Source organism: Durotheca rogersii, assembly GCF_024521655.1.
Source record: "Durotheca rogersii strain YMJ 92031201 chromosome Unknown GGS23scaffold_8, whole genome shotgun sequence".
NCBI lineage: Eukaryota > Fungi > Ascomycota > Sordariomycetes > Xylariales > Xylariaceae > Durotheca > Durotheca rogersii.
Window position 1 is genome coordinate 41,698 of NW_026251239.1, and position 15,037 is coordinate 56,734.

At 56.9% G+C, this 15,037-nt stretch overlaps 5 protein-coding genes across 5 annotated transcripts; 4 read left to right on the top strand and 1 right to left on the bottom strand.

Moving 5' to 3' along the window:
* The first annotated feature begins 285 nt into the window (after positions 1 to 285).
* On the top strand, positions 286 to 1,019 carry GGS23DRAFT_505705 (uncharacterized protein). The gene has a single exon (XM_051514503.1). It carries the CDS (start codon positions 397 to 399, stop codon positions 949 to 951), a length of 555 nt encoding a protein of 184 aa, XP_051372297.1. The 5' UTR covers positions 286 to 396; the 3' UTR covers positions 952 to 1,019.
* A 1,868-nt stretch (positions 1,020 to 2,887) lies between these two features.
* GGS23DRAFT_564539 (aconitase family-domain-containing protein) lies at positions 2,888 to 6,035 on the top strand. Its single transcript, XM_051516149.1, has 4 exons — positions 2,888 to 3,090; positions 3,175 to 3,817; positions 3,878 to 5,310; positions 5,385 to 6,035. The coding sequence occupies exons 1-4, from the start codon at positions 2,980 to 2,982 to the stop codon at positions 5,556 to 5,558; spliced, it is 2,361 nt and encodes a 786-aa protein (XP_051372298.1). The 5' UTR covers positions 2,888 to 2,979; the 3' UTR covers positions 5,559 to 6,035.
* A 488-nt stretch (positions 6,036 to 6,523) lies between these two features.
* On the top strand, positions 6,524 to 7,761 carry GGS23DRAFT_596100 (uncharacterized protein; the record flags this gene model as incomplete). The annotated part of the gene is made up of 5 exons (XM_051518430.1): positions 6,524 to 6,701; positions 6,844 to 6,981; positions 7,095 to 7,176; positions 7,269 to 7,456; positions 7,553 to 7,761. 5 exons carry the CDS (start codon positions 6,524 to 6,526, stop codon positions 7,759 to 7,761), a joined length of 795 nt encoding a protein of 264 aa, XP_051372299.1.
* A 1,513-nt stretch (positions 7,762 to 9,274) lies between these two features.
* Positions 9,275 to 12,583, top strand: GGS23DRAFT_564549 (GPI transamidase component GAA1). Its single transcript, XM_051516150.1, has 4 exons — positions 9,275 to 9,521; positions 9,688 to 9,937; positions 10,171 to 11,269; positions 11,386 to 12,583. Exons 1-4 carry the CDS (start codon positions 9,506 to 9,508, stop codon positions 11,914 to 11,916), a joined length of 1,896 nt encoding a protein of 631 aa, XP_051372300.1. The 5' UTR covers positions 9,275 to 9,505; the 3' UTR covers positions 11,917 to 12,583.
* A 384-nt stretch (positions 12,584 to 12,967) lies between these two features.
* Positions 12,968 to 14,969, bottom strand: GGS23DRAFT_564552 (uncharacterized protein). Its single transcript, XM_051516151.1, has 2 exons — positions 14,507 to 14,969; positions 12,968 to 14,299 (listed from the first exon to the last, which is right to left on the bottom strand). The coding sequence occupies exons 1-2, from the start codon at positions 14,772 to 14,774 to the stop codon at positions 13,425 to 13,427; spliced, it is 1,143 nt and encodes a 380-aa protein (XP_051372301.1). The 5' UTR covers positions 14,775 to 14,969; the 3' UTR covers positions 12,968 to 13,424.
* Positions 14,970 to 15,037: the final 68 nt, after the last annotated feature.

Consider the following 15,037-nt stretch of genomic DNA (forward strand, 5'->3'; position numbering starts at 1 on the left):
TTTTTGGCTAGTGGTGAAGGTGGTTGAGGTGGCGGTGGTCCGAGCGTGCGAGGCTAGTGTGGCTTCCTCCCGCGCTTCCTTCGCATGTTGCCCCTTTGGCGTGGTTCACATGTTCCGCGCCTCCGAATTCGATCCGGGCCCCATCCGCCCACATACAGGCCCGGGCGAGCGGCATCAGGGCCGTTGGACGTACATGCCTGCGCACAGCAACGCCCAGCCAGGTTTACGATACGACGGAGTTACGCGAGATGCGCCAGTCTGGGCGCGAAGTAGTCGAGATAGTTGCATTTTTCTTCCCTCCTCCCTTTTTTTTTTGGAGTCGGTCTCTTCCCCTTCCTTCCCCTGGTCCCTTGACGTATACACACAGTAAGGCGATAATCCTGGGGTAATACCTAGATGCCTGCTATTTCCAGAAGGTTCAGAACCTATACCTACTTGTCATTTTTAAGGGCTGCCACCCGGACTTATATATACACACCTAGTGTCTTCACCGTTCTCACTTCCACCCGTCCTTTGTTTTTATTTATTTATCTGTCTATCCTTTCCGTGCGAGTCGCGGCCTCAAATTGGGCTCACTTACACCGAGGCAAGGCGGGATTCCTGTGGGAGCGTCCCTTGTTCGCGCCGGCGCCGATTGGCCAATGGCGGCCCACCGGTATGGTCTCCAGACTCAGAAAATTTTGTCTTGGCGTGTGGAAAATTGACCTGCAGACCTCGAAATGTGGACCCGGCTGCGTCCATAGCTGCGTTCATCGAGCAATCCAAGGCGACCGTAGCGGCCCGAGTTACTTTGGCCATGACGGCCTGGTACTTACGGCTATTCTCTCGAGTACATCGCCTACGTTTCTTGTCCCTGCCCCTTTCGCCGGACAGGCAGTTGGTCTCCCGGGCAAGGCGGGCTGCGGGTTTACTATTAACCTGGAACCTCCCAACGTCGCCAGGCGGGAATAACAACAGCAGGGCAGTGGGTACGCGCCCGGTATTATGTTGTAGACATATGCAGCGTGTGGTGGTTGTGCGGTGCTTAGGCCCGCCTTACACTGCCCTCGGCTTAGAAGACAAGACAAGAGAGAGAGAAACGAGAGAATTAGGCGGGAGCTAGGTCATACTGCATGGCAGGCCCTCTGGGTAGGTATGTACCTACCTGAGGTGCCCTACTTACCTGGGTAGGTACTAAATGTATATGCCTAATGTACCTCATTCGAGCCCCCCCCCCCCCCCCCTCTCTCTCTCTCCTTCTGTATGTCCCGAATATAGGTATATGTAGACATACCTAGGTGCAAAGGAAGAACGCCTAGGGCCAGGTAAGAAAGAGGGTGTGGAGGAAGACGCTCCCCCCTCCCCTTAGGTATCTGAGTATGTAAGTACCTAGGTAGTATTTCTTTCTCACATGTCGGGTCTATCAGCGTCGCCCCTTAGCAATTCTCACCATCTCATTGCACGAAGAAAGTCCCGTGGTGCCGTGGTGGCGGCGCGATGCCAGTCGGTGGATGGATATGCTCCTCTTCTCGGGGTTGGTAGGTATTCCGGGTACTTGTATACTTGCCTGAGGTACCTGCTCGCCTTACAGGGTGGAGCAGTAGGAGGGGTGTATTGTTGTAGGTATGGATGTACCTACACTGGGTACCTATACCAGCCCGAGGTTGGAGGAGGGGAGGAGGAGGAGGGACGTTGCTGTAGGTACGCATCAAGCTTTAGATAGGTACCTAAGACAGCTCACAGCTCCCATCCTTTCTAACCCGACTTGTGTCGCAATCCGGAAACGCGACCTGCTTAGGGTGCGAGCCGCTGCTCAGCATACCTTCTGTCGGCATGCTTTCGTACCTAATGTACCAGCCCAATGCCGTCGGCGGCGCGGTATTCACATGTACTGCTGCACTCACATGTCATCGTATTCACCTATATCGTATTCAGACGTAGGTAGGTACCTGTGTTTACCATGGTTAGGTTATCCGTTCAACCGCTTCCACTACCTGAGGCGGGTGGGTAGCTTAGGGGAAGGGGGGAGGGAAGAGGTTGAATTCAGATGATAGCTGGCCGCGCCCCCACACCCACGTAATCTCCCAAGCTGGTAAATGAATGTCTGCCCGTCAAGTCGCTTTGGCAATCGTGATAGCAATCGTGATGGCACTCTGGGCCGAGCGGGTGTTGCGTAATTGCGACGGAGAGAAGAAGTACCTGGCTAGGTATCTTCCTCAGAGTTGTGTGTGGATTTGGTATTCGGGTAGGTGAACTTTACCTTGGTATACCTATAATATAATTGTAAGTGTCTAGTAATAAAATAGACAAATAAGAAAACACGCAGAATCGCACAGAATCACACAGCTCCTAATGCTGTCGCTCCTCTCTCTCTCTCTGTCTGTCTGTCTGGCGCCGCGGGTGGTGGTTGAGCCAATCAAGGCGCGCGAGGTTGCATTTTTCGACGTGAAGTAATCGGGTCTGCGGTGATTCGTCCATTGAGCCGGGAGTGACACCATCGATAAGCGGAAGTACCTCCACGTCTTAGCCGAAGTACCTCGATACCCGCGCTATGTAGGAGAAGCAGGGAGACGCAGATGGCCCTAGCCACTTACTACGTAGCCAAAACCAGCCCGGCCAGGAAAAAGGGCTCTAGGGAAGGGCCCAGCGGCCCCATTGGCAGCTTCGCTTTCCCGTAGTACCGGCCGCCAAGGCTAACCGGTTCTGGTGGGCGTTCGAGGCAATGGCATCTCTAATCGCAAACCACTTAACTCCCCACCTTTTCTCCTTCTATTCATCACGGCATCTTTTTTTTTTATCCCTCTCTTCTCTTAAATAGAGTCGATGCTGTTTTTTCCCTTCCTCTCCTCCCTCTCTTCTTCCCCTTGCCCTGGCCAGAACCATCCTCCCGCCTCCTCTTCCTCCCCCTGCACGAGGCTCCTTTCCTAAGAGCTGATAAGATCAGATCGCTTGCAGGCATCTCAACCCCTCATCGCCATTCGCGGGACCACCGTTGTCACCATGCTGGCCACACGGCAGGTCCTGGGCAACCTTGGCCGCTCGCGGGTCGTGGCTAACACGAACCTGCGGCGGCGCATGGCGACAGTGTCAAGTTCGGTTCTAGACAGGAAGGTTAGCTAGCTCCCCCTCGCGGCTGGCTCAGAAGCCCGTCCCCCGGACCCGGTGATGGAGACTGATATTTCGCGCGGGTCGTAGGTGCGACAAAACAACTGGGAGACGGACACCTTCATCAACTACAAGAAGATGTCAGAGAACTTGGCTGTCGTCCGCGGCCGCCTCAACCGACCACTTACCTACGCCGAGAAGATTCTCTATTCTCACCTGGACGACCCCCACGGACAAGAAATCGAGCGAGGCGTCTCCTACCTACGACTCCGACCGGATCGGGTCGCTTGCCAGGATGCCACGGCCCAGATGGCTATCCTGCAGTTCATGTCTGCGGGAATGCCGGTTGTGGCGAATCCGACTACGGTACACTGCGATCACTTGATCGAGGCCCAGGTTGGCGGCGAGAAGGATCTCGCGCGGGCCGTCAGCATCAACCAGGAAGTGTACGATTTCCTGGCCTCGGCCTGCGCCAAGTACAACATCGGTTTCTGGCGACCCGGCTCTGGCATCATCCACCAAATCCTCCTCGAGAACTACGCTTTCCCCGGCGGTCTGTTGATCGGCACCGATTCCCACACCCCCAACGCCGGCGGCCTAGGCATGTGTACCATTGGCGTCGGCGGTGCTGATGCCGTCGATGTTATGGCCAACCTCCCCTGGGAGCTGAAGGCCCCTAAGGTCATTGGTATCAAGCTTACGGGCCAGTTATCCGGCTGGACTGCACCCAAGGGTGGGCTTCCTTTGTTTATCCTCGGGTAGACGCTTTGTGCCGTGCTAATCGGGTTGTTAGATATTATCCTGAAGGTTGCCGGAATCCTCACTGTGAAGGGTGGCACCGGTGCTATTGTTGAGTACCACGGTCCCGGCGTTGACGGCATCTCGGCAACGGGCATGGCTACGATCTGCAACATGGGTGCTGAGATCGGCGCCACCACCTCTCTATTCCCCTTTAACGACCGCATGTACGACTACCTAGCAGCTACTAGGCGTGATGCGATCGGTGACTTCGCGCGAGTGTACGCCAAGGAACTGCGCGGAGACGAGGGTGCCGAGTATGACCAGTTTATCGAGATTAACCTCTCCGAGCTGGAGCCGCACATCAACGGTCCCTTCACTCCCGATCTAGCCACCCCGATCTCCAAGTTTAGTGAGGCGGTTAAGGCCAACAGCTGGCCGGAGGAGCTTAAAGTGGGCCTGATTGGTTCTTGCACGAACTCGTCGTACGAGGACATGTCGCGAGCGGCTTCGATCGCCCGCGACGCCCTCCAGCACGGCCTCAAGGCTAAGTCTGCCTTTTTCGTCACCCCCGGCTCCGAGCAGATCCGTGCTACCATCTTCAAGGATGGGCAGCTAGCTGTCTTTGAGGAATTCGGTGGCGTAGTGCTGGCTAACGCTTGCGGCCCTTGCATTGGCCAGTGGGACCGAAAGGACGTCAAGAAGGGCGAGGCTAATTCCATCATCTCATCTTACAACCGCAACTTCACCGGCCGAAACGATGGCAACCCCGCCACCCACTCCTTCGTTACCTCGCCCGACTTGGTCGTCGCCTTGAGCATCGCTGGCTCCCTGCACTTTAACCCCCTGACCGATAAGCTCAAGGGCGAAGACGGCAAGGAATTCTTGCTGGCTCCTCCATCTGGTGATGCTCTTCCCCTTAACGGCTATGACAGCGGGCGGGACACGTACCAGTTCCCCCCCCCTGACCGCTCCTCGATCAGCGTTCAAGTCTCGCCCTCTTCGGACCGCCTCCAGATCTTATCGCCCTTCACCCCCTGGGATGGCAAGGATGCTCTGGACATGCCTATCCTAATCAAGGCGAAGGGAAAGACGACAACTGACCACATCTCCATGGCCGGCCCCTGGCTGAAGTACCGTGGGCATCTGGACAACATCTCGAACAATATGCTGATCGGCGCGATCAACGAGGCGAACGGCGAGGCTAACAAGATCAAGAACTCGACTACGGACGAGTGGGACGCGGTTCCGGCCGTCGCCCGCGACTACAAGGCCAAGGGGATTAAGTGGGTCGTCATTGGTGACTGGAACTACGGCGAGGGAAGTTCGCGAGAGCATGCCGCCCTGGAACCCCGCCACCTTGGTGGCCTTGCCATCATCACCCGCAGCTTCGCCCGTATCCACGAGACCAACCTGAAGAAGCAGGGCATGCTTCCCCTTACCTTTGCGGACCCCGCCGACTACGACAAGATCAAGCCTGACGACAGGGTAAGTTTGATCCGTGGCGACGCGCCGCCATCGGCGTCTTGGAGGAGGGCCGGCTAACCGATGCGCGTATCTAGGTCGATATCCTCTGCACGGAGTTGGCGGTTGGTAAGCCGATAACGATGAGAGTGCACCCGAAGAACGACGCAGCGTTCGACGTCAAGCTGAACCAGACATTCAACGAGTCGCAGATCGAGTGGTTCAGGAACGGAAGCGCGCTAAATACGATGGCGAAGAAACAAGCCTCGTGAATAGGAGAGGCGATGGGAACGGCTTAGATAATATAGAGGAGCTGCACCGGGAGGGGCGTATTGTGGGGAGGTTTGCTAGACTTACCAGTCCACGGAGGTGTATAAGGATCCTGGGTTGCGTGTGTCTTGCTGCGTGGGACGATGCTTTCGCCCACCATGACGACGCGTCGACCTGTTCTGGTAGCTTTGCTGGCTTGTACAAAATGGGGGAGAACCTGAATTGTCGTTTGTAAAAGCTTTGGGATGCGAGTACCACCGTGAAGTAGGCGGCCGTTGTGTGCTCTGGGGTCTCTCTCTCTCTCTCTCTCTAGAATCCCGGAGACGAACTACATGCAAGTTAGTCAGTCTGGTACCGATTTAGGATGACTGCGTAAGGCAAGGTTGTTATGGGCTTACGTAAGGTACTCTCTCACGCGGATATTATCGATAAGGGAGATAATGGCGATAGGTAATGCGAAGATCAATTCCTCGACCCGTGGCATCTTCCTTCGCCTTTATTACACACTCCACAGTACATACATATTATCCGAAGGACCCCTGTCCTCCGTGGCGTAGGCTGTGATATTTTAGTCGGGAAGTACCTACACGGTCCAACTTCTCGTCTCCAGTTGGCCCTCGGTTTTTTTGCGCGTCGATGGCGATTTGAGTGGGAAGAGGATCTTCCTTATAAGTCTGGTAGAGCGCATCCCCGTGTGCCCTTTTTTTCTTTTCCCTCTCTTTTTTTTTCAAGTCATCCCCCGCTGTCTATCCTTCCGCAGCTATCAGCCAAGGCTCCTAATCTTAGCGTACCTACTTGGTAGACGACGACGACGACGACGACGACGGAGAAGAGAGGATCTCGAGATTGAGACGAGCCGACCCGCGCCTAAGATCTTGATACGCACGCAACTCGTGCCGCCGCCGATCTCGCTCGACCCCGTAGCTGCCCACCGACGACGGGCCGTAGCCGAGAAACCTCGGGAGCGATGCCTACGGTGCAGGGCTTCAGCGCGTTGCGTGCGCGGTCATACGTGCTCCGCCTGCCGCTCTTCACTCGCGCCATGGTAGTGGTGATGGCGGCGCTCTGGCTGGCCGGCCTGCAGTCTATGTGGGATGTGCGGCAATGGGGCGCGCTGATTCCGGACGAGATGGGCATCGCGACAAGTTAAGTGATGACTCTTCTCGGCGCCTGCTAGCTCTTCCGGGTACCCCTTCTTACGTTCCCCCCCTCCCCTCCTCGTCTACTTTCCGTATCGTTCCGCCTCTCGTTCTCGCTGCCGTGCTAATGCGACTGGCGATGTTTTAGTGTACCGAGCCAACACGTTCCCCCTGATCCACCTCAACTTCTTCCACGCCCTTTTCAACATCCTCTCCCTGACCCCGCTGCTAGAGAGGTTCGAGCACGAGTTCGGCACCTTGACCTCGTTAGCCCTGTTCTTCGGCCGTGAGTGCCCAAGCCCGCGCCCGCGGCCTTGCTAGCACGAGCATGAAGCGCCAGCTAGCGCTCGCCTACGTGCACCGTTGGGACTCGGCTAATGGTTGACCGGTCTCGGGTAGCTCTGACTACGATTCCCGCCCTCGTGTACGTCCTCGTCGAGAAGCTCATCCTGAGGGGAAACACGGCTGTCATGGGAGCGAGGTATGCGCACACTGCCCCTTTATCTATGTCTATATCCCCGAGACCCGGACTCTCATTTCTCGGTACTGACATGTGGCGCGCGGGATGCGTAGTATCTGGGTTTTCCTATTACTCGGCATGGAGGCCATTCGAACTTATAAGACGAATCCCCACCTCGTGATAGGGACGTACCACGTTCCGACGTGGACGACGCCCCTTATGCTGGTTCTCGTCGTCGAGGCTCTGGTCCCTAATACCAGCTTCGTCGGCCATCTCTGCGGGGTCATTACCGGGTATCTATGTAAGTGATCAATGCCTAGCGTGGGCACTACTCGCTATGCTCCCCTCTTTCGGAAAGATCTGGCCCGTCTACAGGACCTAACAGAATCGCGCGCAGTCGGCCTTGGCTATCTCAAGTTTCTGTCACCGCCAGAAAAGGCGTTGCGATGGGTCGAGGGACGCCTTAACCTCTTGGGGCGGCTGCCGCACTACGTCAGCGTAGATCAGAAGACGTACGGGAGATTCGGCGTCCTGCCGACGAGCAGCTCGACCAGCTCGACGACGCCATTGGGCCTTATAGGCTCTACGCAGAGGTTGGGCCCCTGACGTGGTGGTAGGCTTGACCGGCAGGCAGGCAGGCAAAGGAGGATCGGGGACCGCCAGATCGGGCGAGTGATGGCTCGCTGGTGCCCCCCCTGTATATACACACACACGCGCGTGTCATTCGCACCGGCGCATTGCATGGCGACGGCGTTTTCGGTCCGGGAACAAGTCACGGGGGGTTTCGAGGCCGTCGATTGACCGGGCTCGCAGCAGTCGCCAGCCATACGATGAGGTCAGACACACGGGGAGGGAAAAGAGGGATTCGGCCGCGTCGCGTCGCCGGGGTTGCGCGTGGTAGTAATGTCGTGTATACTTGCATCGATGGGTGTAAGTGTTGCGGGTCGTGCCTCTCTATGCGATGTCTCAGCCCTACCTACCCTACCTGCAAGGGATTCCCTACACAGGTATATTCCTACGCAAGGTATTCCGTACGGGCGTTGGATTTTCCCCCCAACGAAAACACATGCACACACACACACACACACACACACACGTATGTCTTCTATATCCACCTATATATATATCCATGCACGTGTTGGGTGCCCAATACAGGGAGCAAGCATAATAAGCCATGTGTACCTGACAGGGTGCATGTAGGTAGGAGAAATACCTACTAGATGGGACTGCTGCGTGTCCCGTCGCTCAACACGTTGCTAAGAAAACAGGTTTAGCAGGGAGTTGAGAGATGGGATTTGAAGGCTGAAGATGGGTTAGGAGGTACCTAAGGTAGAGGCAGGTTAGGAACGAGGGTACTGTATGTAACCCCCCCAAGGCCTACCCAGATCCTAGAGGTACCTTACCTACCTCTACATATAAGGCCTTACACTATTACCTATAACATCAGGTACCTAACCTGACCTACTCATACAGCCTGGACCGCTGCTCTCTCGGCCTCTCGGAGAAATGCACGTGTGCCAGTGTCTACCTACCTAGGTACCTACCTGGTAGGAGGTAGGTAAGCTTGGGCAGCCTGTTGAAGAGGGCGTATACTTGTCCTGATATACTTGTCCTGAAGAAGGGATACGCGTACCTGCATATTGCCTCTGAACGCCAGGCCAAGCCCAGGTGCGTGGTCGAGTCGAGGTAGGGCGCCTAGCGAGCCGACACCCAACCAACACGGCAGGGCGTGTGGTGCAGCTGGCTGGCGACCAGGAGGGATTTGACACCTCACGCCTCTTTTTTATTATTATTAAATACATACCTAGGTAGGTAGGTACCTATATAGGTATATAGGTAGGTATCTACCTCCCAGGGTTTAGGTTAAGTAGGAGGTAGGTACCTGATTGAACGGAGTTGTAGGTACCTCGAAGGTAGTATTTACATCCCCCCGTGGCACGCACCAACCCATACAAGGACCGCCAGTTAGGTACGACACCCACCTAACAGTCGCTTACCTGCCGAAGAAATCCTAGCTAAAATCATACCTACCTCCTGCTGGGGGGGGAAGGCCAGCTGCCACACGTGGTATACCACCTTGACTACTGCTTCTCCTTCTTCTTCTTCCTCCTCCTCCTCCTCCTCCTCCTCCTCCTCCTCTTTTCTAGCACCAAACAGAAAAGAAAGGGCACCACCGCGTACATGTGTAGCTGGCCGTGCTCGATGTAGTCGCCCACACCGCTGCGAAGCTCCTTCACAGCGCCGCACCTTGCGTAGCGAATCGAGGGCGAGACCGAGCGAGACCGACAAGGACGGGAAGAAGCTACAAGGAAGAGGGAGAGGGAGAGGAATCCTTACAGGCCGACGAGCGATGCCGCGTCTACTCTGTAAGCTGCTCACCTACTGCGCCATCTCTGCTGCTTCTGCCTCTGCTTCTTCCACTTCTGCCACTTCTCGCCCAATGGAAGAAAAAGACCTCCCTCCTCCCCCTTCTCCTCTGAGCGAAGCGAGCATTGGCTAATAGCGGCTCGTCCCTTGGTTTGCAACGTATAGCCGCCGCGCTGATGCTGCGCCGCGACCCGCGACTCCTCCAGCTCCCGCCCTACCTATCCCTCGTCTGCATCGTCGTCGGCGTCGTCTGGCTGTTGATGCTGCCGCTCGACCAGTACTCGCGCCGAACCTACATCAGCGAGAATGCCCTCCTTCCCGGCCAGGTCCACACCTACTTCGGCGGGAGCGATCAGAACGTCTTCCGCGCCTACCGCCACGAGATCGACGCGCTCAAATATAAGAGCAACACCGAGTACGTCTTCGCCCATGGACAACTTCTTTCCTCTCTCTCTCTCTCTCTCTCTCTCTCAACATACCCTCGCATATGCACCTGTATATACGCCTCGTGTTCATGCAAACACGGACGCATACACATACACGCACGCACGCACGCACGCACGCACATGCGGGCGTGCGAGACAGGGTCCTTCGAGCTGGCGGTTTTCGTTGCTAACAGGTTGCGCGGCCGCGCCAATCCGCATCTAGGATTAATGACGAGCTCGAGAAGATCTTCAAGGGCATCGGCCTCAAGGTCGGCCGACAGAACTTCACGTACCAGTCGTCTGGGAACACCTACGCCGGCGAGAACGTCTATGCCATCCTGCAAGCCCCCCGCGGCGATGCCACCGAGGCCGTCGTGCTGGTCGCCGCCTGGAAGAATCTCGAAGACGAATTCAACCGCAATGGCCTGCCGCTGGCCCTGGCCTTGACCCGCTACTTCAGACGGTGGTCGCTGTGGTCCAAGGACATCATCCTCCTCGTGCCCCCCGACAGCAGGGCTGGCACCCAAGCCTGGGTCGACGCCTACCACGATGCGCACGACCCGGCCCACGTCGCGTCGCTGCCCGTCAAGTCCGGCGCCCTGCAAGGCGCCATCGCGATTGACTACGCGCAAGAGGAGCGCTTCGAGTCGGTCCACGTCATCTACGATGGCGTAAACGGCCAGCTCCCCAATCTCGACCTCATCAATTCCGTCGTCAATATCGCGAGCGGACAGCTCGGCATGGGATCCGTGCTGCAGGGGATCTGGAAGCACTCGCAACAGTACGACGATAACCTCAAGACGGTGCTTCGCGGCATGCTAAACCAGGCGCTGGGCCATGCCACCGGCCCTCACAGTAGCTTCATCCCTTACCACGTCGACGCCATCACGCTGCGGCCCGTCGGCCGCGGGTGGCACGACGAGATGGCGCTGGCCCGGCTGATGGAGGGGCTCTTCAGGAGCTTGAACAACCTGCTCGAGAAGCTGCATCAGAGCTTCTTCTTCTACCTTCTGATACACAAGCACCGCTTCGTCAGCATAGGCACTTACCTACCTAGTGCTATGCTGATCGCAGCCAATTTCACCATCATGGCCATTGCGCTGTGGGTGAGGAGTGGGGACGAGGAGAAGGATGCCCCGGCGGCCAAGCAGACGAGGGACGATAGGCACTGGACGAGGCAAGCAGCTAGGATGGAGGAAGAGAGAATGGTGGCCGCCGCCGCTGCGGCCGAGCGAGACGTCCTCCTCCCACTCAGCTTCGTGGCGGGCTGCCAGTTCGTGGGGATCATCCCGCTATTCATCTTTAATCAGACGCCCACCAACGTGAGTCCCTTCCCCATCTCCTTGCTTGTTGTGCCAGGAATGGTGGTCACGTCTATATATCATCGCGAACCTACCCGCGGTCCACGCCCCATAACTAACCAGCAAAATAACCGCAGTTGCTCAGCCCGGTTTTCGTTCTCTTTTCCCTCTTCAACGTTGGCCTTCCGCATCTGGTCTCGTATCTCCTAACCAATAGCGCCCGACCCCCAACGGCCCAGCAATACATGCTGATCCGGTCGTTCTCGCTGCTGCTACTAGGCATGTTCCTGAGCTCGCTCGCAACGCTCAACTTCTCGCTAGCATTCATAGTAGGCCTCCTAGCGAGCCCCTTGTCCTTCGCGCGGCCATGGAGACCCCCTACCACCAATGCGGCCGCTTCCGGCACCACGAGCGCGGATATAATACGACACCTTCACTCGGCCCTATTACAACTGCTCAGCCCGCCCACCGTGTTGCTCGTAGGCTCGCTGCTTGGAGGCGTGCCCTTGACGCAAGTCCTGGGGGAGGCGGCATTTGGCTGGAACATCTGGAGCATGCACACTCCCTTGGTTGTATGGTGCGTCTGGTGGCCGGCCTGGATCGTGGGCCAAACCGCGGTCCTGGGGCGACCGGCGCCCGTCGAGAACGGAAAGGCAAAGAAGGCATAATTCGGGCTTGCTCGGTTGATATGATCGAAAAGATGGGAGCGGCACGTTTTTCTTCACATTATACATCATAGCGTGCGCGTTATATTGCTTTGCATACCCGTATGGTACCTAGCATCGGCGGCGGCAGCAGCAGTGTTGTCAGGAAAGATTGGTTGAAGGTCTTCGCCGTGATGGAAAAAAAGGGGTTGGATGTCGTGCAGGGGTTCAAACTTCCCGGTCTTCATTATTATTATGAGCATAACCGGGCATTTTTATTCGGTTTCATCCTCGCGCTTCTCTTTTTATTGTTTTTATATATATAACGACAAAGGAAACGGTTGGGAAGCTGAACCGGGAGGGCGGCGACGACGACGGCTTAATGGGATGACTGGCGGACGCATACGACGCATTGCTAGAGGCTTTGCTACCGGTTTTTTTATAGGGTGCGCCAGGCCGGCCGGCTACAGGCGGGAAATTTTTGGAGTTGAAGAAGTGTAGGAGAAGAGCCAGGAGAAGACGGTAGGGGGTGAGGGATACCATCGTTGCCGTCGTCGCTATTATCATCGGTATTATTATGATCGCCAGCTAAATCTCCCAGATAGACGTTGATAAGAAAGCAGAAGGCATACAGAAAGAGAAAGAGAGAGAGACAAAAAATGAACACACGATACCACAGGTCCCTACTTACCCTCCTGCCTACCTAGGCACCTAGCCTAGGTACGTTTTCTCTCTCTGTGTATTTATGGTATGTATGCGTAATACACGCGCATCTTCCTAGCGATATTCCCCGATTGAGGGAATAGGACAAAGAGGAGGCTCGAGAGAGAACGTAATATTGGGTTACGCTTTCTGCGCCCTCTCGTTCCCCTCTCCTTATTTCGAACCATACCTTTGGGCAAGGAGGTGGGGGAAAAATAACGCGGAGGAAAAGAATCGCGGTTACTAGGACTACTACGGTGAACAGCGCAGATAACGGAATGGGTCTGTATTTTCATTAGGCAGGTCATGGATTTGTTCGTTGTTCTTCATCCCATTTGCCCTCCTCCTCCTCCTCCTCCTCCTCCTCCTCCTCCTCCTCCTCCTCCTCCTCCTCCCCGGTCCCTCCCTTCTCTTCCGCACTAATTAGCGTCGTGGACAACAGCAACAGACACCCCCTTGTCCGGGGAGGAACGTATACGTATTTCTATTGCGCGGTGACGGTGGGACCAGGTAAGGGTGGAAAGTATCCATCTTAGCTTATAGGGCGGGTGAGAGCTGCTCTAGGAAGCTCCTAACTGTAACGGAGCGGGCTGTCAATCGGCTCCCCTCCCCTTTTCCCCTCCGAAAATCCTCCCCCAACGCCCCTCCAAACCCCCACTATCTCCTACGTAACATATTGAGCTCGGATTTTTTTTTCTTCGAGACACGCCAAGGCTGGCCAGAGGGAGGGGTAGGAGGGGCGGAGGGGCGGAGAGGGAGGAGGATAATACTGGCCAACGCACATGGCATGCCGTCCAAATCGGAGACCCCCAAAAATGGAGAGACCCTCTTTAGGGCGCCCAGACGTCCTGCCCGGTGGCCTCGATCCAGTTGCCGAGCTTGTTGACGTTTTCGGCCCACTCGCCGAGGCGCTGACTCATGCTCGCGATCTGAGCCATGTCGAGGACGCGGGGCTGGACCCAGGTGAAGTTGACGACCTCGCCGACCTCGTCGATGGTGCCGCGGACGAGGCCGAGGCTGAGCGCCTTCATGACGAGGTGCTCGATCTCGTCGGGGCGGACCTTGGTGTCGGCGGAGATGGCGTCGAAGGTCATGGCGCGCTGGTGGGGCGGGCGGCGGAAGACGCTCTCGGTGAGCGCGGCGAGGTAGATCTTCTGGCGGATGCCGGCGGCGTGCTCGCGCAGCAGCGGGTGGGAGGCGATGTGGCCCGAGAGCACGTCGTAGGCGGCGAGGTCCCCGCGGTTGAAGGCGCGCAGGAGGTCCCGGAGCCAGGCGACGTCGCCGGTGAGGGCAGCGAGGATGGGGTGCTGGAGCAGCTCGCCGAAGTTGTAGATGGAGTCGGAGACGAGGGCAGCGACGCCGAGGTCGCGGGCGCGGGCGCGGCGCTCGGCGTCGGACAGCGAGGCGAGGTCGATGCAGGCGAGGTAGAGCAGGGCGTTGCGGTAGTAGGACGCGAAGTCGGCGCGGGCCTCGTAGTAGTCGGCGTTGATCTGGTAGAAGGCGGCGTGGACCTTGGTCTCGACCGAGTCGAAGCCGTCGAGGATGCGCTCGGCCCGGTCGAGCGACCGCCGGGCCGCCTCGGCATCCTGCAGGTCGAGCTCGACGTGCGCCACGGCCACGGCGGCGTACACGAAGGCGTCCTGCGAGTTCTCGTTGTCGACCCTCTTGGCCAGGTCGGACAGGAAGGCGAGGCGCTCTTGGTTATCTGTCTCGGAGAGTCCCCCGCGCGCGCACGGAGGTGTCAGCGCTACTACTACTCTTGGGATACCTCGCCATTCGCACGGCCCTAGGCCGCTGTTCTATGCCCACATGGTGGCGGTCGACGACGTGCGTATGTAGTAGTAGAAGAAGAGAAAGAATGTATACATGTACATGTGTGGAGAGAGAGAGAGAGAGAGTATGTGGACCTCACCTCGACATTGCGTGGCGGCTTTAAGGCCGAGGGTGACAAGCTTAAGCTGGTTGATCTTATCAGCGAACTTAAGGATGAAGACCTTGTAGAACTCGAGGCGTTGGCCCTCGCTCTGAGGGCTGGCGAAGAACTCGAGGAGGGCGTCGGTAAGCTGGTGCCACAGCTTGCGCTCCCATAAGTTCTCGAATTGGATTATGAGGTACTGGAGCTCATCCGGGGTCTGGTCCCGCTGCTCGGCGAGGAAGTCGGCGATGGTGTCGACGTTCATGATAAGAGAGGGAGTTGGGCTATTCTTTCTTTCTTCTTCTTCTCCAATTTTCGGGGTTTGTTTTTCCTTTTTCTCTCTCTCGGTGGGTAGGTTCTTCCTGCAGCGCGGGTGAGTATGATGAAGCTTTGAATGGTGGTGGTGATGGTGTTGGTATTGGGTGGGTGGATGGGTTTCCGGGCGAGGAGCTCTGTTCCCACAGGCCTCAATACGCGGCTGGAGTGCAGCCTGTGGTTGTGGCCAATCGATAAGATAAGATATACCTA